We start from the raw sequence: 25,912 nt of genomic DNA on the forward strand, positions 1-25,912 counted from the left end.
CCCATAGGCTAATTGTGTGTATACTTGTTTGTCAAAACAGGTGCAGATTAACTCAAAGCTGCAATTTATGGGAGGTAGGAAAAATGCTACTATTGAAAAAGGCAAGAAATGCAAACAAGTTTATTTACATGGATAATACCGTTATATGTATCAGCCTTATAGAATTTGAGAGGAGTGTCATTATTGTCGTTGACTATTCATGTTTTAACTCACAAATTTTGAAATCGCGCTACGTCATTGGTCCTGTTGCCATTGTCATCACAGGTCTAGATCACATGCTGGTGATGGCATTTTCTACTCACAGTAGAATAGTATTTGCAGGTTTGTAAATGAGGTAATCAACAGTTAAATAGGGAATCTTTCCTTTCGCTGGCAAACACACAGCATGTAGACTAGGCCTATACCAGATGTCAAAGTTACTACCATTCACCAGCAAAGCAGTTTAGACTTTTGTTACCCAACAGCAAAGCTCGCAAAAACTTTTGGAATGTTTGGCTGACAAACCAAATCTATTTTTTTTTTTAAAGGTGCATTGAGAAACCATTTCATTGTAACTAATCATGTGCCCTGATTCGGACTCCTCCCCCTCTCCTGGTATGGGGTCCATAGTATTTACAGTTTACAACAGGTAAGCCACGGAGTGAAACATGCAACTAACCCGTAGTCTGTCTTCATCAGTTCACATTCAGTTAAGATGCTGCAGAATAAACTAAGAAATCAGCAGAGGGACCAACACATCACAGGATATGCCAATGAATGCATCCATTCACGCATCTCAAGGCAATTCCCAATAGTAGGCTACACTCTAGTGAGCTAATAATGGGCAATTGGCATTGATCCTGTGCTTATTCTAAGAGTACGTCTATGTGCTTTTACAGCAAATTACTGCCACTAGTGGCAAACAATGTTTTAGAATATTTCCTTCCCCTGCTGGTTAAAAGGGTAATTTCAAGGGGTAAAAGGGTAATTTCAAGGGGATAGTTATTCACAGGGCTTCCAGCATAGTGCATGTCAAAAGGGTGTGTACAGTAGGTATACACATTATACCCTAAGCACTGAGCTGTTCTTACGGTACTGGTGCACTTTTTATTCGCTACCTTTGCATTTCCATTGTCATCGATATGTCTGATTTAGACAGGCCTGGTTACTTACCCAAAGTAACACAAAAACATACAGGTTGAATACTATAAAAAGTGTTTCTTTTAAGTAGTTATTTGTAATAATTGTTAGATAAGTCTTACATAGTTTTCTTAATGTAATTCATGGGTCACCATTTCAAAACGCCTCACTTATTCATACATGTACAGTGAAGATCAGCACAGCTTCAGAAAGCTTAAGTTAGATGCACACCTTTTAAGTTTAGTGAGGGGGAATGAATGGGAGGTCTCCCTTAATGTTTATTCTGAAAACAAGATAAGGCATTTCATAATTCCTTTATTACACTTAATTTACGTCCAGAAAATATTTCATTTGATACGGAGGACGATGCATACATACACACCTAGACATGCAATCAAAATATTCACATTCAAGGAGATTGAATCCAAAAAATGCCATCCAAACGTCTCTATAACACAACACACATGGTTAATGTATCACTCAAATGATATTGTGCATGGTCCCCCATATGAGAAAGTAGCTTCGATACTTGAATATCAATCACAGTTCTAAGAATGCAGTTCTCCACATTCTAGTGCCATTTCTCTGGATGTGAAGCAGCAAGGAGAGGTTTGAATCCTACTGCATTAACCAGCTACAGAAAGTATTATCCTACTGCATTAACCAGCTACAGAAAGTATTATCCTACTGCATTAACCAGCTACAGAAAGTATTATCCTACTGCATTAACCAGCTACAGAAAGTATTATCCTACTGCATTAACCAGCTACAGAAAGTATTATCCTACTGCATTAACCAGCTACAGAAAGTATTATCCTACTGCATTAACCAGCTACAGAAAGTATTATCCTACTGCATTAACCAGCTACAGAAAGTATTATCCTACTGCATTAACCAGCTACAGAAAGTATTATCCTACTGCATTAACCAGCTACAGAAAGTATTATCCTACTGCATTAACCAGCTACAGAAAGTATTATCCTACTGCATTAACCAGCTACAGAAAGTCTTGTTTTTGGCGTTGAAAACGGAGGCCATGCTCTTTTACATGAGGAAGCAAATGATAAATAAGAAGTTTATTGCACTTGTCTTTTTCATCCATTTCAAACGGGAGGTCAGCATAAAAAGCGAGGATGACTAATCATGGCCTAATGGTAATAAAAGACAACGCATGTTATATTAGACCACTTCAACAGAACGATCACATGCTTAACACTGCACACCGCTACTAAGGAACCACTACTTTTAATCAGTCTAATGCAAAAACTCTCCACACGGTTACGACCAAAACATTTTCATTATTACTTTTATGTACCCTAATATGATTTCACAACGTGAACTATTCGGTACAGCTAGCAAGTCTAAGTATAAATACATCTAAATTGATATGCTCAGACTTCAGAGAGACTACAGTTACCGACTATCCAACCCCATGCTTTCCTTATCTTCATGACCCCCTCTCTCTAACTTTTCTTGTCTCTAACCACCACAGCATTGAGAGAGACATCTTTGCTTGGAGGTGCCGTCAAATAATATGGTTCCATGTTTGGATTTGTGCTTTCAAAAATTACTCCAATATTGGTGTATTCAACATGAGGTATGATAGTACACTCGGATTCACCATATGACGGCACTCATGCTCAGAGATCCATAGCATGCACACGGAATTGACCAAGAACATAAAGAAGAGCTGCTTAGAGCGAACATCACAAAGGTTGAGAATGTTCTTTTCAGAGAGATGGGCCCTTCTATTATTTTACATGTCGTTCATAAGGCTTCCAGAAGGTATAAATGGAAGACCATGCCGTAGCTACAACATTAATTCAGAAACGCATAAAAAAGGCACCACGCCACCTCTGTGCACGTTATCACACAGGTCCAACTGATGGAGGAAAAATACCAAGCATGGATGAAGGAAATAATTATGAGACCACAAGCAGGGGGAAAGCTAGCATCAGTTTCACTACAAAACCTCCCATATTCACTAACCCACATTCACTAACTTGAGGGGGTAAATAATTACTGCATAGCACCCCCCCCATAAAATTGTTTCACTCACCCTAGCAAATACGGCAAAATCCCAAAACAATCTCAGGGCAACCTTGAGTTGTGTGCCACCAACATTGATGTGTGCTTCCAAACACCCAAGAATCTCTGTGTGTGCATCCAAAATAGCACCCTGTTCTCTATATAGTGTACTGCTTTTGACTAGGGCCCATAGTGTACTGCTTTTGACCAGGGCCCATAGTTTACTACTTTTGACCAGGGCCCATAGTGTACTACTTTTGACCAGGGCCCATAGTGTACTACTTTTGACCAGGGCCCATAGTGTACTACTTTTGACCAGGGCCCATAGTGTACTACTTTTGACCAGGGCCCTATGTAGAGAATAGGGTGCCATTTGGGACGCATCACATAATAGCAAAATCAGCAGAGATTTTAGCAGTCCCACTGAGAAACGTAACTCTAGAGGTGTTTGTTACGTGTTATAACTTAGTAGGTACTGCAAGATACTGGTTCCTTTGCTTTGAAGGTAAGGCTCGGCTGTGAATGAAAATGTTACATTTGCCTTCTATGAAAGATACTTCAAGTAATAATAGGGCCATCCATCCAGGTAAATCTATTCCCTGTTAACCACACATCTACCAACATTAAAAACAATTCTCTAATAATTACAAAACCAGCTCTTACAAAGAAATTAACATTCATTTTGATCATTGCCTACACAAAAAGACTTAATACATTATATTATTTCCTTACAAAGTCTGTCCAATTATAAATATTTTAACAAATCTTGCATCCATTTATTTTTTCCAGACTACCATGTCTGTTCTATGATTGCTTTCCTCTTCCTAGTTTCCGCCCTACAATCAGTACTAAGTAGTGATGCAAACCATTAGTCACCACTGACATTATGACCTGTATCTGTGACAGCAATGCTTCAAATCAGAGCTTAATAATTATTCCAAAAAAAAAAACATTCTAACCATGGCTTTCAGGGTAAATGAGTCCCAACAAACACAACAAAGAAATTAATGAGTTACTGACCAAATATTATTACCCTTATGCTTGAAGGCAAATAAAGGTTTCTATGGTACTAAATATATGTATTTTCCATTTTAAAAACAGGCTATCAATTAATGTAAAAAATTAAAGCAACTACAGCGTAGTCTAATTTCCTGTTAAAAATATATTGTAAGGCTATCTCAATGGTATTAATAGCGATTAATGTTCAAACAATCCAACCTGCTGTTTCCATTGTCAATGCATGGTTATGACAAACACATAGGGACCTATAGGTATAGCTTGATCACATTCAAGAGACAAGACCCATAACAGGAAGACTAAACTAATATGCCGATTATTTCATGCTGCTAAATACAGTCTTGTTCCAATTTGTCCCTACATTCACATTTGTCAGTAAAGTCATGGCTCATATTTATATAGTCAGTCTATACATTGCATGTTCTCCGAATTGCAGTTTTTTAAAATCCAATGTACTTTGGCAAATAAGGCCTTAACTGTGACCTAAGATTTTCACAACGACTCACGCAAATCTTCAGTTGGCATGTATGTCAGTTGTAAGTCGCTCCGGATAAGAGCGTCTGCTAAATGACTAAAATGTAAAATGTATGAAATGCTTTGTTGGATTGGCCTAAATACAGTAGAAGACAGTGCAATATTTGTGCTGCACACGTTGCTCATGCGCTCTTTATTGCTACAAATTATTCTCTCATTGCTTCCTAATATTGAACCCTAGAGAAATGTCCCATTTACTTTTTTCTTTAAAGTCAGAATTATGATCTCAAGCTCCTTTACAGTGAGTTATCTGTCTAGCAATTGAACACAGCTATGGATAGAGTTCCAGATGGGATATATGCTGAAGAACTGGTGCCATCTGCTGGACAAGGGCATTGCAAGAAGAAAACAATTTATCTGACCTGCTAGCCAGACACACCTGCGGTTGGATGATTGAGGTAATCAGCGTCTCTGTTGTACAACATACATCTGTTGTTCAATGTGGAGTTATGGGAGGAGGATGCAAGCATGGTGAAAGCAAGCCTAACTAAATCACTGGACTAACAATAAGGACTAGTAGCGGACCCTGGCCTGGCATCGATCAAACCGCATTGTGATAACTGGATTTTGGACCATGTTGTGTGGACTGACCAATTTGGACCCTGAGAGTTTTTCAGCTTTAGAGTTAAGTTAAATCTCTGTCAATGAAGCAACAGTATACATACCTTGCAACCTTTGCCATGGCCTGTTTTGCACCTCTTCTCTCCCACAAAGCAGACTTCTCATGTAGCTACAACACATATGTATGTAAATATACATAGGTATGCATGTATTCAGAGTGACTACGCACACAAAGACACTGAACGTGTTAAAGAGCTTAACTATCTCAATAAGTGCCTTGGATCAGGGCTGAATGAATAACTGTATGCATATAACAGAATTATGTCAATATGACTTGCCTGTTTGTTATCAATCCATGTGATTTGCTTACTGGTTCCACACAGCCTGAGACTATTACCCCTTTACACATAATGACACCAAAGACGATACACTCCCTTTGTTCCTCCTCTACCCCAGACAACACAGACTGTTGGGCACAACATGATAACATGACTTGTTACTCCATTATCATCATGGTATTAGGTCCTCATCATTCTCATCCAGAACTAAGGCATGTCATTTTCCATCATCAAGAGATGTTGTGGTGAAACATTAAATAAATATGTAAATTAGTCTAGAATCTGTGAAATGTAACCGTCCTCTGATGATGTAATAGAAATGGTAGTGTATAAAATATTTCAATTAAGTCAGGCAATGAGCTCCAGTAGTCTGATACAATGTATGTAGTACGACCAGACAAGATACACGCGTAACAAAAGGAATACCACATAGCAAAAAGGAATTACACTTTTTGGCTTTACTACCTACCAGGCTTTCAATTATCTCTAGCCAGTCCTGACATCTGTCCGGAGACATGAACAATCACGCCCAACCAAGGAATCCTCTCCTTACCAGATGCACAGGTCTGACTACTAGGATCAAATGCATGTCTGCTACCAAGTGGGTGAGACCCTAGGGTTCGTCATATTATGCCATCCTGCCAAGATGTCATATGGTTCTAAAGGTATTTAATGAGATGCCATGGTGGCAATCAATTTACATGTTTTCTTGGCACAGGGAAAAATGCAGTGGACACACCGACTACAACCATTAGTCTAGAATAGATAATGTCCATGTAGCTAGGCCTAGTTTCAGAACAGCAAACAAGATTACCAAGGAAACAAAAGCCCTTGAGACTATGATTGTCTTGTCAATAACGTTCAAATGCCAGAAAGTAAATATTGCTTAAATTATACAAAAACGAAAAGAGAAGAGCATTTCAATCTCATACCAGAACTGACCATTGTACTAGTCAAGATACAGGCTTTTCGATAGAGAGGAACAGTGGTATTGCTCCATCTCTTAATTTCTTAAGAACACTGAACAAAAATATTAACGCCACATGTAAAGTGTTGGTCCCATGTTTCATGAGCTGAAATAAAAGATCCCTGAAATGTTCCATACGCACAAAAAGCTTATTTCTCTCAAATTTTGTGCACAAATTTGTTTACATCCCTGTTAGTGGGCATTTCTCCTTTGCCAAGACAATGCATCCACCTGACCGGTGTGGCATATCAAGAAGCTGATTAAACAGCATGATCATTACACAGGTGCACCTTGTGCTGGTGACAATAAAAGGCCACTCGAAAATGTGCAGTTGTGTCACACAACACAATGTCACAGATGTCTCAAGTTGAGGGAGCATGCAATTAGCATGCTGACTGCAGGAATGGTCCACCAGAGCTGTTACCAGAGACTTTAATGTTCATTTCTCTACCATAAACCGCCTAGAAACATTGTTTTAGAGAATTTGGCAGTAAATCCAACCGGCCACACAACTGCAGGCCACGTGTAACCATCCCAGCACAGGACCTCCACATCTGGGTTCTTTACCTGCGGGACCGTCTGAGACCAGACGTTGATGTCAACGTTGTGAACAGAGTGCCCCATGGTGGCGTGGGGTTATGGTATGGGCAGGCATAAGCTACGGACAACGAACACGATTGCATTTTATCGAAGGCAATTTGAATGCACAGAGATACCATGACGAGATCCTGAGGCCCATTGTGGTGCCATTCATCCGCTGCCATCACCTCATGTTTCAGCATGATAATGCACAGCCCCATGTCGCAAGGATCTGTACACAATTCCTGGAAGCTGAAAATGTCCCAGTTCTTCCATGACCTGCATACTCACTAGACATGTCACCCATTGAACAGTTCCCGCCAATATCCAGCAACTTCGCACAGCCATTGAAGAGGAGTGGGACAACATTCCACAGGCCACAATCAACAGCCTGTCCAATTCTATGCAAAGGAGATGTGTTGCACTGCATGAGGCAAATGGTGGTCACACCAGATACTGACTGGTTTTCTGATCCACGCCCCTACTTTTTTTTAAAGGTATCTGTGACCAACAGATGCATATCTGTGCTCCCAGTCATGAAATCCATAGATCAGGGCCTAATTAATTAATTTAAATTGACGGATTTCCATATATGAACTGTAAGTCAGTAAAATCTTTGAAATTGTTTCATGTTGCATTTATATTTTTGTTCAGTATAAATTCAATTTCAGATTGACCTAGGCTACATTTTGGGAAATAACACCATTTCGATTCCTCTCTGAAGGTCATTCCAATTCAATGTACCAAAGCCTTTTGAGAATGATATAAGAAAAAACAAAAAACGTGAGAAATAAATTGAAATGGCTTGTAAAATGACTGAGCAGTAATCTCAGAATACAAGAGGCTTCACTGAGGTGCAAAGGGGCGAGCCCGCTCCCAAAGACTTCACCTAAATTACCAAGGCATCATTGCTAATACTCTCCCTGTCTAGTCGTTCAGCAGCTGCACAATTATTTATCGAGGTATCTCAAGATCCATCTAACGTCTTTCTCTATACAGTACATCTCAAATAAATATTGTTGTTTTGCCATAGTAGTGATGATCACCTTTGGTCATAACTGATATGCTTTGAACCACATTCTAGCTTAGTAAACACAAAACTGTGTTGTAGACAATCCTTCAGCATTGAGAATAAATTGATGCTAAAATGCCAACCCGAGCATTGTACTCCTTTGCAAGGAGACATGCTTACATTTACATTTTTCTAACTTTAGCAGCTCTATGAAAATGCCAAACTATTTTAGGCTAAAAGTTTAAATATAGGCTACTACAGAAGGTACATATTATAATCATTTTTGAAAAAGTCAGAATAGATATATTTTAGCATTGCACTCTTGGGCAGGACTTTCTTCTGTATGGTTCCTTCATCAAGTCCTCAACCCTATTTTACCCGTTTGATCATTCTCCTTTGGGGAAGGCTGTGCATTCCTATACAAGGCCACCACTACTAGTCCTAGTTTCCGATATAATATTAAATACTGAATGATATGAGAAAAGTGACTAAACAAGAGACTACAAATAAACTCAAACAGCTGTCAGTCATTTTTCTGTGCTGACAAGTACCTACAAGTACCTATTTGCGGGACATTTTTTAAAGGGATTGATTATTTAGGGATGTTGTGGTTGGTTATTAGCAACCATTTTGGGACAAACAGCAGCATTCCAGTGACCTTACAGAAAGAGAGATCAGTCTCTCTGTGTTAAGCACTAACTACTACAGAGCTGGGATAGATAGATGCTGTGAGCTCTATTTGCATATAGGTTTGACTGCACTTCAGGAGAAGACCACACAAACGCACGTGCACACACACACACACACACACACACACACACACAGGCATGTAGGTGGGTGCACTCAAGGGAGTCACCCTGTGGTGGTGGTAGTAGTGGTGTCAGATTGTAGGTGTAGGATGACCTCACTCAGAAAGGCACCCGGCCAGGCTGACGGCGGCGCCATGGCGGTCTTTGACTTAGCCGTGGTGATGGTGGAGGCCTCCGTTGGGCAGGGGCGTGCAGGCAGCGGTGATGCCGCAGTGCTTCAGTAGGTTGAGACCGGGGGAGATGGAGGAGGAGACAGAGACGGAGGAGCAGGAGGAAGAGGGGCATGAGGAAGAGGAGCAGGAGGAAGAGTCCAGAGGAGGGAAAGGCTTCATGGTAGAGAGGATCAGAGCCAGGCAGTCAGCCACATCCTTGTTGGGGGCGCAGGCCAGGGCTGGAGTGTGGCCTGGTCAACAACAGAAACACCATCAGACCAGATACACTAGAAAGCTGTTGTCTCCTATGCTCAAGGAGGAGAAAAATGCCTAAGTAAGTAACAATCAGAAATAAATTAGAAAGCCCATAGCATTAGGACTTTAAGATGTTAAAATGAAGATGAGGTTTGGAGAAAGGTGGAATAGTGTCTCTCCTTACCCTCCTCATCCACTGCCAGTACTGTGGCTCCTCGACTCAGCAGTGCCTGGACCACGGTGGCCAGACCGTTGCGTGCTGCTAGATGCAGGGGCATTTGCAGTGCAGCGTTGGTTGCATTGACGAGGGTAGCGTTATGGATCTCCCCCAGAATCAGCAGGGCACACATCTCATGAGCCTGCGAGACAAATATAGAAACATGCTTACGTCAACCATCATCATCAATACATGCACTTCCTTAATCTCCAGTCAGAGGTGCTGAATAGTCAAAGCTTGAATGTTGTGTTATTACACTCCATTTCTTTCTGAGCTCTGATGATATTGTGAGGAGTGCTTACCTTGCTGCAGGCCAGATGCAGGGCAGTGTTTCCATTGTCGTCCAGCAGTGTCAGGTCAGCCTTGGCCCGGTGCAGGAGGATGGCTGGAAACACCAGGGAAGAACCAAGAGATAAATGACACAGGATTCATCTTTACAGCTCTACCCAACACATAATGAATTCCCTCCAATCAAGTGTTAGTTCATTCTTCTTCATAGGCTTAGATGAGGGAGAACCTGTTTAACTCTATCCTTTTGCAAAACATCAACGAAAAGGTGCTCTGTAGACTTACCCACAGTGCCACTCTGTCCGTTGTCGGCGGCGACCATGAGAGCAGAGCGTCCGGTGTGGTCCACGGCGTTGATCTCAGCTCCGTGGCGTAGGACCAGCTGCAGCCCCGCCACGTCCTCGGCACATGCTGCGGCGTGAAGAGGGGTCCTATAGGCAAAGAGAGAGGCAGCCCAATCTTGGAAAGCTCAGTCTCGCATGACAATGAAACAGGAGTTAAAACTGGAGCCACACTGAGTGCAGAGGTACAGCTCAGAAGACATACCAATGAAACGGGAGATACCCAAGTAAACATCTAGTAAGGTAATGACACCTTGCTCTCAATTAACTTACCTTCCTTTAGTATCCCTGGTGTTAACCATCTGTACACCAGCAGATTCCAACAGCATCTCTGCAGCTGCACTACGGCCATTCATTCTGTAACATCACACATCAAAGGTCACTACCAACTCATAGGAAACATGACCACAGACGGGTTGGCTGATAACGCCATGAAAATGATAAGCGTGCATCGATGTGGCTGGATTCCGAACGGTCAGATAGCTAGCAACAATGACAAGAAGCTGCCATGTAGGGAATCGTAGGTGGCTCGTTTCAGCTCATTGTATCGTTATTGCTACCATGTCTTGAGGCGTTTTGACTGATGTCTATGCTAATATGGCTAAATTTCGCTAGCTAGCTAACCGACAACTGTAACGATGTATTTGAGAGACAACAAGTGCTCATTGTGCAAATGTATTTGTTTTCAATAAACATTTGAAGACTAAATATAGTTTACATGTTGTCAACAGTCTAAGCCAACCCTGTAGTTTAGCACGCGTCAGTTTTGTTGCTAAACAACCAACCCGTTTATAGAACCCATCATTACTGATCCTTTCCCAAACACTGTTTTACAGACATTGCCCTAATAATGTATTATAATGTTTAAAACATTGATTAGAGAATACTCACAGAGCACAGTGCAACGGGGTAAAGGAGTTTCCCTCCTGGCTACTACATGTTTTGTGTTCAAGTAAAACCTCCAAACAGCCTTCATGCCCTGATAGGAGGAAGAAAAAAAGTGTGTTTCAAATGTACATAGCGATTTCATTTGAATTACGAACAGTCACACTACAAAACAGAAACTGTTTCCCCCCCCACATTTCATTTATACATTTAAATATACACCCTTATTGAAAGAGGGTGTTTTGGGATGTAACCAATAACCATGCAGACCTTGGTAGGCGGCCCAGTGAGACGGTGTGTACTCATCGTGGTCCAATAGGGAGTCCAGAGGATCGGAGCGAGTGGCGGCACGCAGCAGACTGGCGAGGATGTCAGTATAGCGGCGGGAGGCAGCGTAGTGTAGGGGGGTCCGACCCTGGCCGTCCCGACACAGGGCAGATGCCTCGTGATCCAGCAGGGCCGTCACACAGTCCTCACGGCCCACCACCGCCTACGGGACAGGGACCAAAGAGTTACACAGCTATATTTCATCAACTTTTACAGTGCTTTAATATATATTTTCAACTAATGTTGCAGTGTTCCTCTGTATCACATAACAACCAGGCAGGCTAGGTCTAGAGCTCTACAATATGACCTTTTTCACAGGACAGTTTCACTAAGTCCTGCTCAGCTCAGTAGTGTGAAAAGCCTCCAGGAGTGTAGCTCACCCCTCTGTGCAGGGCAGTGCTGCCCCTCTTGTCCTTGGCGTCAGGCCAGGCCCCCTTCTCCAACAGCAGGTGGACACAGTCTGTATGGCCACCTAGAACGGCCAGCATCAGAGGAGTCCTGAGGAGGAAGATATGGAGGACCACACAGTCATTTACATAACAACGTCAACAACAATGCTTTCTAGCAGACAGTGTGATTCTGTAAATCTTCAGTAAACAGCCTAAACTGTATTCCTGACACTGTATCTACAGTTGAAGTCGGAAGTTTACATGCACTTAGGTTGGAGTCATTAAAACTCGTTTTTCAACCACTCCACAAATGTCTTGTTAACAAACTATAGTTTTGGCAAGTCGGTTAGGACATCTACTTTGTGCATGACACAAGTAATTATTCCAACAATTGTTTACAGACGGATTATTTCACTGTATCACAATTCCAGTGAGTCAGAAGTTTACATACACTAAGTTGACGGTGCCTTTAAACAGCTTGGAAAATTCCAGAAAATGATGTCATGCTTTAGAAGCTTCTGATAGGCTAATTGACATCATTTGAGTCAATTGGAGGTGTATCTGTGGATGTATTTCAAGGCCAACCTTCAAACTCAGTGCCTCTTTGCTTGACATCATGGGAAAATCAAAAGAAATCAGCCAAGACCTCAGAAACAAATTTGTAGACCTCCACAAGTCTGGTTCATCTTTGGGAGCAATTTCCAAACGCCTGAAGGTACCACGTTCATCTGTACAAACAATAGTACGCAAGTATAAACACCATGGGACCACGCAGCCGTCATACAGCTCAGGAAGGAAACGCGTTCTGTCTCCTAGAGATTAAGGTACTTTGGTGCGAAAAGTGCAAATCAATCCCAGAACAAGGAGGAAACAGGTACAAAAGTATCTATATCCACAGTAAAACAAGTCCTATATCGACATAACCTGAAAGGCCGCTCAGCAAGGAAGAAGCCACTGCTCCAAAACCGCCATAAAAATGCCAGACTACGGTTTGCAACTGCACATGGGGACAAAGATCGTACTTTTTGGAGAAATGTCCTCTGGTCTGATGAAACAAAAATAGAACTGTTTGCCATAATGACCATCGTTATGTTTGGAGGAAAAAGGGGGTTGGTTGCAAGCCGAAGAACACCATCCCAACCGTGAAGCACGGGGGTGGCAGCATCATGCTGTGGGGGTGCTTTGCTGCAGGAGGGACTGGTGCACTTCACAAAATTGATGGCATCATGAGGAAGGAAAATTGTGGATATATTGAAGCAACATCTCAATATATTACTTAGGAAGTTAAAGCTTGGTTGCAAATGGTCTTCCAAATGGACAATGGACCCCAAACATTTTTATTTTATTTCACCTTTATTTAACCAGGTAAGCCAGTTGAGAACAAGTTCTCATTTACAACTGCGACCTGGCCAAGATAAAGCAAAGCAGTGCGATAAAAACAACACAGAGTTACAGATGGGGTAAAAAACATAAAGTCAAAAATACAACAGAAAATATATATACAGTGTGTGCAAATGTAGCAAGTTATGGAGGTAAGGCAATAAATAGGCTATAGTGCAAAATAATTACAATAGTATTAACACTGGAATGCTAGATGTGCAAGAGATGATGTGCAAATAGAGATACTGGGGTGCAAAAGAGCAAAATAAATAACAATATAGGGATGAGGTAGTTGGGTGGGCTAATTTCAGATGGGCTGTGTACAGGTGCAGTGATCGGTAAGGTGCTCTGACAACTGATGCTTAAAGTTAGTGAGGGAGATAAGAGTCTCCAGCTTCAGAGATTTTTGCAATTCGTTCCAGTCATTGGCAGCAGAGAACTGGAAGGAAAGGCGGCCAAAGGAGGTGTTGGCTTTGGGAATGACCAGTGAGATATACCTGCTGGAGCGCAGACTACGGGTGGGTGCTGCTATGGTGACCAATGAGCTAAAATAAGGCGGGGATTTGCCTAGCAGTGATTTATAGATGGCCTGGAGCCAGTGGGTTTGACGACGAACATGTAGTGAGGACCAGCCAACAAGAGCGTACAGGTCACAGTGGTGGGTAGCGTATGGGGCTTTGGAGACAAAACGGATGGCAATGTGATAGACTACATCCAATTTGCTGAGTAGAGTGTTGGAGGCTATTTTGTAAATGACATCGCCGAAGTCAAGGATCGGTAGGATAGTCAGTTTTACGAGGGCATGTTTGGCAGCATGAGTGAAGGAGGCTTTGTTGCGAAATAGGAAGCCGATTCTAGATTTAACTTTGGATTGGAGATTCTTTATGTGAGTCTGGAAGTTGAGTTTACAGTCTAACCAGACACCTAGGTATTTGTAGTTGTCCACATACTCTAGGTCAGACCCGTCAAGAGTGGTGATTCTAGTCGGGTGGGCGGGTGCCAGCAGCGTTCGATTGAAAAGCATGCATTTAGTTTTACTAGTGTTTAAGAGCAGTTGGAGGCTCCTGAAGGAGTGTTGTATGGCATTGAAGCTCGTTTGGAGGTTTGTTAATACAGTGTCCAATGAAGGGCCAGATGTATACAAAATGGTGTCGTCTGCGTAGAGGTGGATCTGAGAGTCCAGCACAAAAACATCCTGTGGCGTACTGCATTAGCATCAAATCGCCCCCTATATGCAACTTTTCAGGGAAGTTAGGAACCAATATACACAAGCAGTCAGGAAAGCAAAGGCTAACTTTTTCAAACAGAAATTTGCATCCTGTAGCACTAACTCCAAAAAGTTTTGGGACACTGTAAAGTCCATGGAGAATAAGAGCACTTCCTCCCAGCTGCCCACTGCACTGAGGCTAGGAAACACTATCACCACCGATAAATCTACAATAATCGAGAATTTCAACAAGCATTTTGCTACAGCTGGCCATGCTTTCCATCTGGCTACCACTAACCCGGCCACCAACTCTGCACCCTCTGCTGCAACTTGCCCATGCCCCCCCCGCTTCTCCTTCACACAAATTCAGACAGCTGATGTTTTGAAAGCGCTGCAAAATCTGGACCCCTACAAATCAGCTGGGCTAGACAATCTGGACCCTTTCTTTCTAAAACTAGCCGCCGAAATTGTCGCTACCCCTATTACTAGTCTGTTCAACCTCTCTTTCATAACGTCTGAGATCCCCAGAGATTGGAAAGCTGCCGCGGTCATCCCCCTCTTCAAAGGGGGTGACACTCTAGATCCAAATTGCTACAGACCTATATCCATCCTGCCCTGCCTTTCGAAAGTATTCGAAAGCCAAGCTAACAAACAGATAATTGACCATTTCGAATACCACCGTACCTTCTCCGCTATGCAATCCGGTTTCCGAGCTGGTCACGGGTGCACTTCAGCCACGCTCAAGGTCCTAAACGATATTATAACCGCGATTGATAATAGACAGTACTGTGCAGCCGTCTTCATCGACCTGGCCAAGGCTTTCGACTCTGTCAACCACCGCATTCTTATTGGCAGACTAAATAGCCTTGGTTTCTCAAATGACTGCCTCGCCTGGTTCACCAACTACTTCTCAGATAGAGTTCAGTGTGTCAAATCGGAGGGCCTGTTGTCTGGACCTATGGCAGTCTCTATGGGGGTGCCACAGGGTTCAATTCTTGGGCCGACACTTTTCTCCGTGTATATCAATGATGTCGCTCTTGCTGCTGGTGACTCTCAGATCCACCTCTACGCAGACGACACCATTTTGTATACATCTGGCCCTTCATTGGACACTGTGTTAACAAACCTCCAAACGAGCTTCAATGCCATACAACAATCCTTCAGTAGCCTCCAACTGCTCTTAAACACTAGTAAAACTAAATGCATGCTTTTCAATCGAACGCTGCTGGCACCCGCCCACCCGACTAGAATCACCACTCTCGACGGGTCTGACCTAGAGTATGTGGACAACTACAAATACCTAGGTGTCTGGTTAGACTGTAAACTCAACTTCCAGACTCACATAAAGAATCTCCAATCCAAAGTTAAATCTAGAATCGGCTTCCTATTTCGCAACAAAGCCTCCTTCACTCATGCTGCCAAACATGCCCTCGTAAAACTGACTATCCTACCGATCCTTGACTTTGGCGATGTCATTTACAAAATAGCCTCCAACACTCTACTCAGCAAATTGGATGTAGTCTATCACAGTGCCATCCGTTTTGTCTCCAAAGCCCCATACACTACCCACCACTGTGACCTGTACGCTCTTGTTGGCTGGTCCTCACTACATGTTCGTCGTCAAACCCACTGGCTCCAGGCCATCTATAAATCACTGCTAGGCAAATCCCTGCCTTATCTTAGCTCATTGGTCACCATAGCAGCACCCACCCGTAGTCTGCGCTCCAGCAGGTATATCTCACTGGTCATTCCCAAAGCCAACACCTCCTTTGGCCGCCATTCCTTCCAGTTCTCTGCTGCCAATGACTGGAACGAATTGCAAAAATCTCTGAAGCTGGAGACTCTTATCTCCCTCAATAACTTTAAGCATCAGTTGTCAGAGCACCTTACCGATCACTGCACCTGTACACAGCCCATCTGAAATTAGCCCACCCAACTACCTCATCCCTATATTGTTATTTATTTTGCTCTTTTGCACCCCAGTATCTCTATTTGCACATAATCTCTTGCACATCTAGCATTCCAGTGTTAATACTATTGTAATTATTCTGCACTATAGCCTATTTATTGCCTTACCTCCATAACTTGCTACATTTGCACACACTGTATATATATTTTCTGTTGTATTTCTGACTATGTTTTTACCCCATATGTAACTCTGTGTTGTTGTTTTATTGCACTACTATGCTTTATCTTGGCCAGGTCGCAGTTGTAAATGAGAACCTGTTCTCAACTGGCTTACCTGGTTAAATAAAGGTGAAATAAAAAAAATAAAAAAAAATAAAAAAGAGTCACCAGCAGCAAGAGCGACATCATTGATATACACAGAGAAAAGTGTCGGCCCAATAATTGAACCCTGTGGCACCCCCATAGAGACTGCCATAGGTCCAGACAACAGGCCCTCCGATTTGACACACTGAACTCTATCTGAGAAGTAGTTGGTGAACCAGGCAAGGCAGTCATTTGAGAAACCAAGGCTATTTAGTCTGCCAATAAGAATGCGGTGGTTGACAGAGTCGAAAGCCTTGGCCAGGTCGATGAAGACGGCTGCACAGTACTGTCTATTATCAATCGCGGTTATAATATCGTTTAGGACCTTGAGCGTGGCTGAAGTGCACCCATGACCAGCTCGGAAACCGGATTGCATAGCGGAGAAGGTACGGTGGTTTTCGAAATGGTCGGTGATCTGTTTGTTAACTTGGCTTTCAAATACTTTCGAAAGGCAGGGCAGGATGGATATAGGTCTGTAGCAGTTTGGATCTAGAGTGTCACCCCCTTTGAAGAGGGGGATGACCGCGGCAGCTTTCCAATCTCTGGGGATCTCAGACGTTATGAAAGAGAGGTTGAACAGACTAGTAATAGGGGTTGCGACAATTTCGGCGGCTAGTTTTAGAAAGAAAGGGTCCAGATTGTCTAGCCCAGCTGATTTGTAGGGGTCCAGATTTTGCAGCTCTTTCAAAACGTCAGCTGTCTGAATTTGTGTGAAGGAGAAGCGGGGGGGCATGGGCAAGTTTCAGCGGAGGGTGCAGAGTTGGTGGCCGGGGTAGTGGTAGCCAGATGGAAAGCATGGCCAGCTGTAGCAAAATGCTTGTTGAAATTCTCGATTATTGTAGATTTATCGGTGGTGATAGTGTTTCCTAGCCTCAGTGCAGTGGGCAACTGGGAGGAAGTGCTCTTATTCTCCATGGACTTTACAGTGTCCCAAAACTTTTTGGAGTTAGTGCTACAGGATGCAAATTTCTGTTTGAAAAAAGTTTGCCTTTGCTTTCCTGACTGCTTGTGTATATTGGTTCCTAACTTCCCTGAAAAGTTGCATATCGCGGGGGCTATTTGATGCTAATGCAGTACGCCACAGGATGTTTTTGTGCTGGTCAAGGGCAGTCAAGTCTGAGGAGAACCAGGGGCTATATCGGTTCTTAGTTCTGTATTTTTTGAATGGGGCATGTTTATTTAAGATTGAGAGGAAATTACTTTTAAGGAACAACCAGGCATCCTCTACTGACGGAATGAGATCTATATCCATCCAGGATACCTGGGCCAGGTCAATTAGGAAGGCCTGCTCGCTAAAGTGCTTTAGGGAGCGTTTGACAGTGATGAGGGGTGGTCGTTTGACCGCGGACCCGTTACGGACGCAGGCAATAAGGCAGTGATCGCTGAGATCCTGGTTGAAGACAGCTGAGGTGTATTTGTTAGTCAGGATGATATCTATGAGGGTACCCATGTTTACGGATTTAGGGTTGTACCTGGTAGGTTCGTTGATAATTTGCGTGAGGTTGAGGGCATCTAGTTTGGATTGTAGGATGGCCGGGGTATTAAGCATATCCCAATTTAGGTCACCAAGCAGTACGAACTCTGAGGATAAATGGGGGGCAATCAATTCACATATGGTGTCCAGGGCACATCTGGGGGCTGAGGGGGGTCTGTAGCAAGCGGCAACAGTGAGAGACTTATTTCTGGAAAGGTGGATTTTTAGAAGTAGAAGCTCAAACTGTTTGGGCACAGACCTGGATAGTATGATAGAGCTCTGCATGCTATCTCTACAGTAGATTGCAACTCCACCCCCTTTGGCAGTTCTATCTAGACGGAAAATGTTATAGTTGGGGATGGAAATTTCAGAATTTTTGGTGGCCTTCCTGAGCCAGGATTCAGACACTGCTAGAACATCAGGGTTGGCGGAGTGTGCTAACGCAGTGAATAACTCAAACTTAGGAAGTAGACTTCTGATGTTTACGTGCAAGAAACCAAGACTTTTGCGATTACAGAAGTCAGCAAATGATAGCGCCTGGGGAGTAGGAGTGATACTGAGGGCTGCAGGGCCTGGGTTAGCCTCTACATCACCAGAGGAACAGAGGAGGACTAGAATAAGGATACGGCTAAAGGCTTTAAGAACTGGTCTTCTAGTGCGTTGGGTACATTGAATAAAGGGGCAGATTTCCGGGTGTTGTAGAAAAGATTCAGGGTACTTCCAAAGTTGTGGTAGGGACAACAAAGTCAAGGTATTGGAGTGGCCATCACAAAGCCCTGACCTCAATCCTATAGAAAATGTTTGGGCAGAACTGAAAAAGCGTGTGAGAGCAAGGAGGCCTACAAACCTGACTCAGTTACACCAGCTCTGTCAGGAGGAATGGGCCAAAATTCACCCAACTTACTGTGGGAAGCTTGTGGAAGGCTACCCGAAACGTTTGACCCAAGTTAAACAATTTAAAGGCAATGCTACCAAATACTAATTGAGTGTATGTAAACTTCTGACCCACTGGGAATGTGATGAAAGAAATAAAAGCAGAAATAAATCACTCTACTATTATTCTGACATTTCACATTCTTAAAATAAAGTGGTGATCCTAACTGACCTAAGACAGGGAATTTTACTAGGATTAAAATGTCAGGAATTGTGAAAAACTGAGTTTAAATGTATTTGGCCAAGGTGAATGTAAACTTCCGACTAATAATAATATGCCATTTAGCAGACGCTTTTATCCAAAGCGACTTACAGTCATGCGTGCATTCATAAAACATTTTTGTGTATGGGTGGTTCCGGTGATCGAACCCACTACCTTGGCGTTACAAGCGCCGTGCTCTACCAACTGAGCTACAGAGGACTTCAACTGTATATGGAGTTACTAAAAGTAAATAACACAATCATTGACATTACAACAACAACGTTTCCTGGCAGGCAGCCAGAAAGAGAGAGACTACTCACTGTCCCTGTGTGTCTGTGATGTTGGTAAGGTCTGCCTCCTCCCCGCTGTCCACCAGCATGTGCAGACATTCCGTGTGGCCGTTGGCAGCTGATATGAAACAAATATAATTTCATTACACATTCAACCCTGACTGCTTTGTTTCTAAGCTATTACATACTTGCTAAAACAGACAATATCGAACATACACAGGGACACATGCTTGCATGTATTCATTACACATGGCAAATAAACTTGAAACTAATTCATTTGAACCCACATCTGGTTCTTTGGGAAGGGGGGTAAAGAACCATGAAGTGATCCGTACCTGCGACGTGTAGAGGGGTCCACATGTGGCTGTTCTCATTGAGGAGGCAGGAGGCCCCCTGGGCCAGCAGGACCTCTACACAGCGGACGTAACCTCTCTGGGAAGCCAAGTAGAGCACAGAGCGGCCCGAGGCATCCTGTACATCTACGTATGCAGCAGTCTCCGTCAGCACACTCAATGCCTGCCAGTGGCCATTATCAGCCTGAGGGGGAGAGGAGATGGGATACGACAGGAAACAGTCATGTTTTTGGCTGCTCTATATGAACATGGCATCTTCTCTATAGGAAACACACACTCATTGTCTCAAGCTAAGAAGTAACAGAGAGGATTTTAGGAATGAAAAGCACTTACAGCTAAATGCAACGGACTCACTGGAATACTGCTCTCAATGTCTCCCAATGCATTAAACGACATTTCCAGGAGCTAAAGGGACAGATTCTTGATGTATTACTATCCACAGATACAGCAAAGCCATGATGAAAAACAATTGACCTAAATGGCTGTAGCTATGCAAGGTACTGAACAAACAGAAGGACTCACCAGTTCCAGGTTCTGCTTGTTGCCGTGGGAAGCAGCATAGTGAACAGCACTGTAACCTTTAGAGTTGACCAGGGATGGGTCTGCACCGTTGTCCAACAGATGCTCCAAGCAACTAGCAACAAAGACAAACAAAAGCAACAGTCAAGTAGTGGTCATGAAATTAACAACATCTTTTGAGTCCTTTAAGCAGATCTTTAAATCAGTAGAAATGTAAAAAATAAAAACTATACAGAATAATGGTTGCAGACAGTAAACTAACAAATAGGACTCCTTATCTCCATCCTCCTCGCTCTGAAGAGTCCCGGGGAAATGTCGGTCCATTCTGGAAGTGCAGAATGAACACATTTATTCACTAATTCAACACGTAGCTATGTTTCCTGAAAGCGTCTTGGTGTATTTGTGGATGGAGTGTGTGTGTGAGTTCCTACCTGCAGAAGGCCTGGGAGGCAGCAGAGTAGTGTAGGGGAGTGCAACCTGTATGGTCTGGCTCGTTGACCTCAGCACCAGCACTCACTAGGGTCACAGTGCATTGGTACCTCCCATTAGCAGCTGCATAGTGCAACGGAGTCCTGAGAGACAGAGAGAGAAGGCCCACCTAATAATCAGTGCATTAAATCAATCAAATGTATTCATAAAGCACTTTTTACATTAGCCGTCGTCACAAAGAGCTTTTACAGTACCCCAGCAATCTCAAATCACTGACTATTCCACAGAACATTATTATCTCGTACCCACACCAGGTTGAGTACAAACACAGACAAAGAAATTAATCAGTGGCAAAAACGCACCTTCCCGATTGGTCCCTCTGATTCAAGTCGGTACCACTGCTTAAGAGCAAGTTCAGACATTCAACGTTTCTGTCAGAAGCGGAGAAGTGAGGAATAACATGATGAGAATTATCCAATACAATAGTTCAGAGTAGGTCCAGTTTTGGAGTGTGATTCTGTGTCTTACCCTCCAGAAGCAGCAGCGTGTAGACAGGTCCTTCCAAAGTTGTCTGGAGTGTTTATGTCAAACCCGGCTGATAGTACGTGCTCCTTACTCATGGATGAAACAATACTGTACAGCTGACCTGAGGGGAGAGGAAGAGGCAACCAGGACTGATCAATCAAATACAGATAACATACAAGACACTACATTCTGACACTAAAGACACAGCTCCTCCAGTGTATAGGCATTGTGAAACAGAATCCAACAGATGCGTGTTTGAATGAATAATATAATGTATATAAGTACCAACCTGAGGAGAGTAGCTTACGACAACAGTCTGAAAACCCATAGAGCACAGCCAGGTGCAGCGGGAACATCCCATGAATCCCTTGTCTGGCTGTATCTGCACCGTTGGTCATCAGTGTGCTGATCAGTAGTTCATGGCCGTACTTAGCAGCAACATGGAGGGGGGTATTGCCATATTTATCCACACTGTCAATCTCTCCACCTAACAACAAACAAACAAGAAACATTAAATCAGAGAACCAGTGGGACAGGACTTGTATAAAGCATCCTAACACGTCATTCAGTCAGATGGGTTGTCATGGTTACCGTTTTGGATGAGGATCTGAGAGCGGGTGAAGCGTCCGTGAATGGCTGCCATGTGCAGGGGGCTCTTCCCTGCATTACTCTGGAGAAGGGAGAAGAGAAAGATGGCAAACTAAGTAACTAGTCTGGCAGAGAACAGATAAATCCTCCCATCGCCACCCATTAAACAACATGTAAGGCTGTCTCAGAGTAGAGGTGCTGATCTAGGATCAGTTTTGCATTTTAGATCATAATGAATAGGTTTACATAGACAGGCGGGGACCTGATCCTAGATCAGTATTTCTACTCATTGACGCTTTCTGAATACGGGCCCAGACCTGCTGGTTGACGTCGGCCCCGTTGTTGACCAGCAGCTCCAGGCAGAGGGCCCCGTTGGTGGACACAGCGGCCAGGTGCAGTGGGGTATAGCCACTCCTGTTGGGCTGGTTGACGTTAGCTCCGTGGTTCACCAGCTCGTTGGCCACAGCCTCTTGGCCTGTGTAGCAGGCCACATGCAGCGCAGTGTTCCCAAAGGCATTTGGCTCATCCAGCTGAAAGAGTGCAAGATCACACAAGACATGAGGAGATAGCTAAGCAACAAATATAAAAAAAAAATTAAAAAAGGAGAGAATTTAATTGTAATCAAAGATAATCCTCTGTCTCTTCTGGTAATGGTCAGACTAGAACTCTCAATTAATATTACTTCCTATGGCTATCTTGAGCATCCATTTACCCATAAGGCCATTTTGAGACAGCTCACATTTTACCGGTGTACACGCAGCTGACTAATGACAAATATCGCCTACGCACACAGAACTGTATCTCCTTGACGGTGCCTAAGGCCCGTACAGAGCTAGGTAAAAAAGCATTCCAGTACTTTGCCTCCTCTACTTGGAACAAGCTACAAAAGGACTTGAAACTACAGGAGCTCATCTCCTTGAATCATTTTAAAGCCATAGTAAAATCTTCGGTGGAAAATGAATTGGCCGGCTGTCAATGGCTTTTTATTTTTTACCCCTTTTTCGTGATATCAAATTGGTAGTTACAGTCTTGTCCCATCGCTGCAACTCCCGTGCGGACTCGGGAGAGGCAAAGGTCGAGAGCCATGTGTCCTCCAAAACACGACCCCGTCAAGCCGCACTGCTTCTTGACACACTGCTCGCTTAACCCGGAAGCCAGCCGCACCAATGTGTCGGAAGAAACACTGTACAGCTGGCGACCGAAGCCACAAGGACATCCCAGCCGGCCAAACCCTCCCCTAACCCGCACGACGCTGGGCCAATTGTGCACCGCCTTATGGGTCTCCTGGTCGCAGCCGGCTGCGACACAGCCCGGGATCGAATCCGGATCTGTAGTGACGCCTCTAGCAATGATCAGTGCCTTAGACCGCTGCACCACTCGGGAGGCCCCGGGTGTCAATGTTTTGACCCCTAGTTGAACCACTCCTCCCAAAACCAATGTGCCTGTTCAATGTGTCAACTGATGTTTTTAAAACTGTAGTGCTTTGTGTTTGATGTTGTAAATGTTTGAAACTTTGTGTATTGCTATTTTGGCCAGGTCTCTCTTGCAAAAGAGATGTTTAATCTCAATGAGACTAACCTGGTAAAATAAATGTAAAATGAATACAATTTGACCTGACTCACCTCAGCCCCGAGCCTCAGTAGGTACTTGACTATGTCAATGTGTCCGCTGGCAGCGGCAGCGTGGAGAGGGGTGTAGCCCTGCTTGTCCTTGCAGCCCTTGTCTGCACTCCGAGACACTAGCAGCTTCAACACTTCTAGATGCCCTATAAGACACATGGGAGAGGAAGTGTGTGAGAAGGGGAGAGAGGGAGTGTGTCCTGTGGGTCTCACAGGAGTACTGTTTTAATGTCACCCTCTAGTGAGAAGTACATCCATATTGTTCATCCAACTTAAAAACAGGACTTACTGGGAAACACTGAATATTTTCATCACCTGCCATTCATGCCAAATTTATGAAATTCAGATTTTATGGTACTCTAAGAAAATCATGTTAAGAGTTTTCCCAGTGCAAAGCCCAACTAACCTAAGTACGCTGCCCAGTGGATAGGCTGTCTCTCTCTCTTATCATTGGTCCTCAAGTTGGCCCCTTTATTCAGCAGCAACTTCACCATCTGCGGAAAGACAAGGTGAAAATTACATATTAATATTTTCATTATTCACAAAAGCATCTCAGAGTAGGCATGCTGATCTATGACCAGTTTTTCCTTTAAAATTATAATGAATAAGATGGGAGAACTGATCCTAGATCAACACTCCTACTCTGAAATGGTTTGTAAAAACATAGTATTTCCAGCCCTCCCCTCTCACCTCCATGTATCCGCTCTGAGCAGCGTGGTGCAAGGCGGTTCTGCCAGTGCGGTCTGCCATGCTCAGATTGCTCAGCTGGGGGAGCAGGGCCTCTGCACAGCGCGTGGCTCTATTGGCAGCTGCAACATGCAGTGGTGTCTGCCAGAACTTGTCTCGTGCATTGGCCTCAGCTCCCTGCCGCAGAAGTAGCCCCACTGCTCTCTGGAGAGAGAAGGAATCAAACTGGGCTTGACAGCACCCCAAAAATGGTACAGTGCTTTATAATCTTCACATTAGAGAGATGATCAGCACTGCTTACTTCATTCCGGGAGGCAGCAGCTCTGTGCAATGGTGTTAACCACACATGGTCCTTAGCATTTACATTTGCACCTATGAGTGTACAAAACAAGGTGCAATATTAGAGGGCCATGACAAGTACAGTAGTCATTTCTTTCATGTTGTAGTCAGACTAATGAACAATGAACAGACACTATACAGTGTTACTACAACTGCAAGTAGACCAAAACCACCTTTTCATTGCACACACAGCAGGAGGTCAGACGTGGGCAGTTCTGTTTGGTGAACATAGCTGCCAGTGGTTGGTTGGTTAATTTTGGTCACAATTACCTGCATTGATGAGGAGGTCGATTATATGAACATCCCCCAAACAGGCAGCAGCATGTAGCGGGGTACGTCGCTCTTGGTCCTGTGGGAAAAGGTAAGACAAATTAATAATCTATAGTAAGATGCAAAATCCATCTCCCTCTTACACCGACAGCCACCAATAAGTATATTGATGAAATATTGCTGAAAGATCTACATTTAGGCCTTCTGTTGACATTCTACTATTATTGTAGATATATAATTATGCCTCATCACATGAACTGGGAAAAGGATCCACCTGGCACCCCTCTACTTGTAATAACTAACTGGGAAAATGTTGCGATACAGTAGCTAGCTACAATATCAACACGCCATAAACCAGAGCTATAGCTAGCACGAGCTGTAGCTAGCACTGGCACAAACATACCAGTGCATTGACGTCCTCTTTCTTGTTGTGCAATAGTAGTTGAATTTCATCGGCATTCCGATTGAAAACTGCTTGGACCAGTGGAGGCTGCGGATAAGCACAGGAGAACGTCAGACTGTGTGGTTAGCAAGAAATCGCATCTAGCTAAGTCAAGTGAACAGTTTGCAGACAGCATCAATCCGCATCAGGCCGGGCCGAGGTTTAGCTAACGTTAGCTAGCAATCCTACGACACATTGCTTGCAGATACTTGCACCAGTGACGTTATTGCACTGGTCAACTTTCAGGAAAATTTAATCAAAACACTGGATTAGCTAGCTAACTAGCCAGCCAAATAGGCTATTCATTTAACGCGATAGCTAGCTAACTAGCATGCTAGCTCACCTGGTCTGTAATGTTGTGTACTCCCATCTCCCAAAGTCAGCCAGGACGGAGCTCCTTCATTAGGGTGGAACTGCAAGGTATAGTAAACGATAGTTAACCCATGTAGATAGCTAGCTATCTGTAAGATAGTTCTTGGTCGGTGTTTGCTGTCCGTCTCTGCCGGATGTTTGTTTGTTAGTTCTGCTATCGTGCACATGCGCAGTCCCACGTTTTGACCTGCGAG

General features: G+C 43.6%; 1 protein-coding gene across 1 annotated transcript; it reads right to left on the reverse strand.

Moving 5' to 3' along the window:
- Positions 1-7,730: 7,730 nt before the first annotated feature.
- On the reverse strand, positions 7,731-25,912 carry LOC121538029 (serine/threonine-protein phosphatase 6 regulatory ankyrin repeat subunit C-like). The gene is made up of 26 exons (XM_041845765.2): positions 25,690-25,912; positions 25,308-25,394; positions 24,905-24,983; positions 24,597-24,667; positions 24,299-24,499; positions 24,015-24,102; positions 23,612-23,754; positions 22,307-22,519; positions 21,993-22,071; positions 21,691-21,888; positions 21,405-21,522; positions 21,239-21,307; positions 20,879-21,019; positions 20,710-20,772; positions 20,451-20,562; positions 20,262-20,333; positions 19,911-20,112; positions 19,606-19,693; positions 11,810-11,927; positions 11,373-11,592; positions 11,109-11,196; positions 10,491-10,574; positions 10,162-10,307; positions 9,891-9,973; positions 9,556-9,730; positions 7,731-9,367 (listed from the first exon to the last, which is right to left on the reverse strand). The coding sequence occupies exons 1-26, from the start codon at positions 25,714-25,716 to the stop codon at positions 9,114-9,116; spliced, it is 3,219 nt and encodes a 1,072-aa protein (XP_041701699.2). The 5' UTR covers positions 25,717-25,912; the 3' UTR covers positions 7,731-9,113.

This window comes from Coregonus clupeaformis, chromosome 24, assembly GCF_020615455.1.
Source record: "Coregonus clupeaformis isolate EN_2021a chromosome 24, ASM2061545v1, whole genome shotgun sequence".
Lineage (NCBI taxonomy): Eukaryota > Metazoa > Chordata > Actinopteri > Salmoniformes > Salmonidae > Coregonus > Coregonus clupeaformis.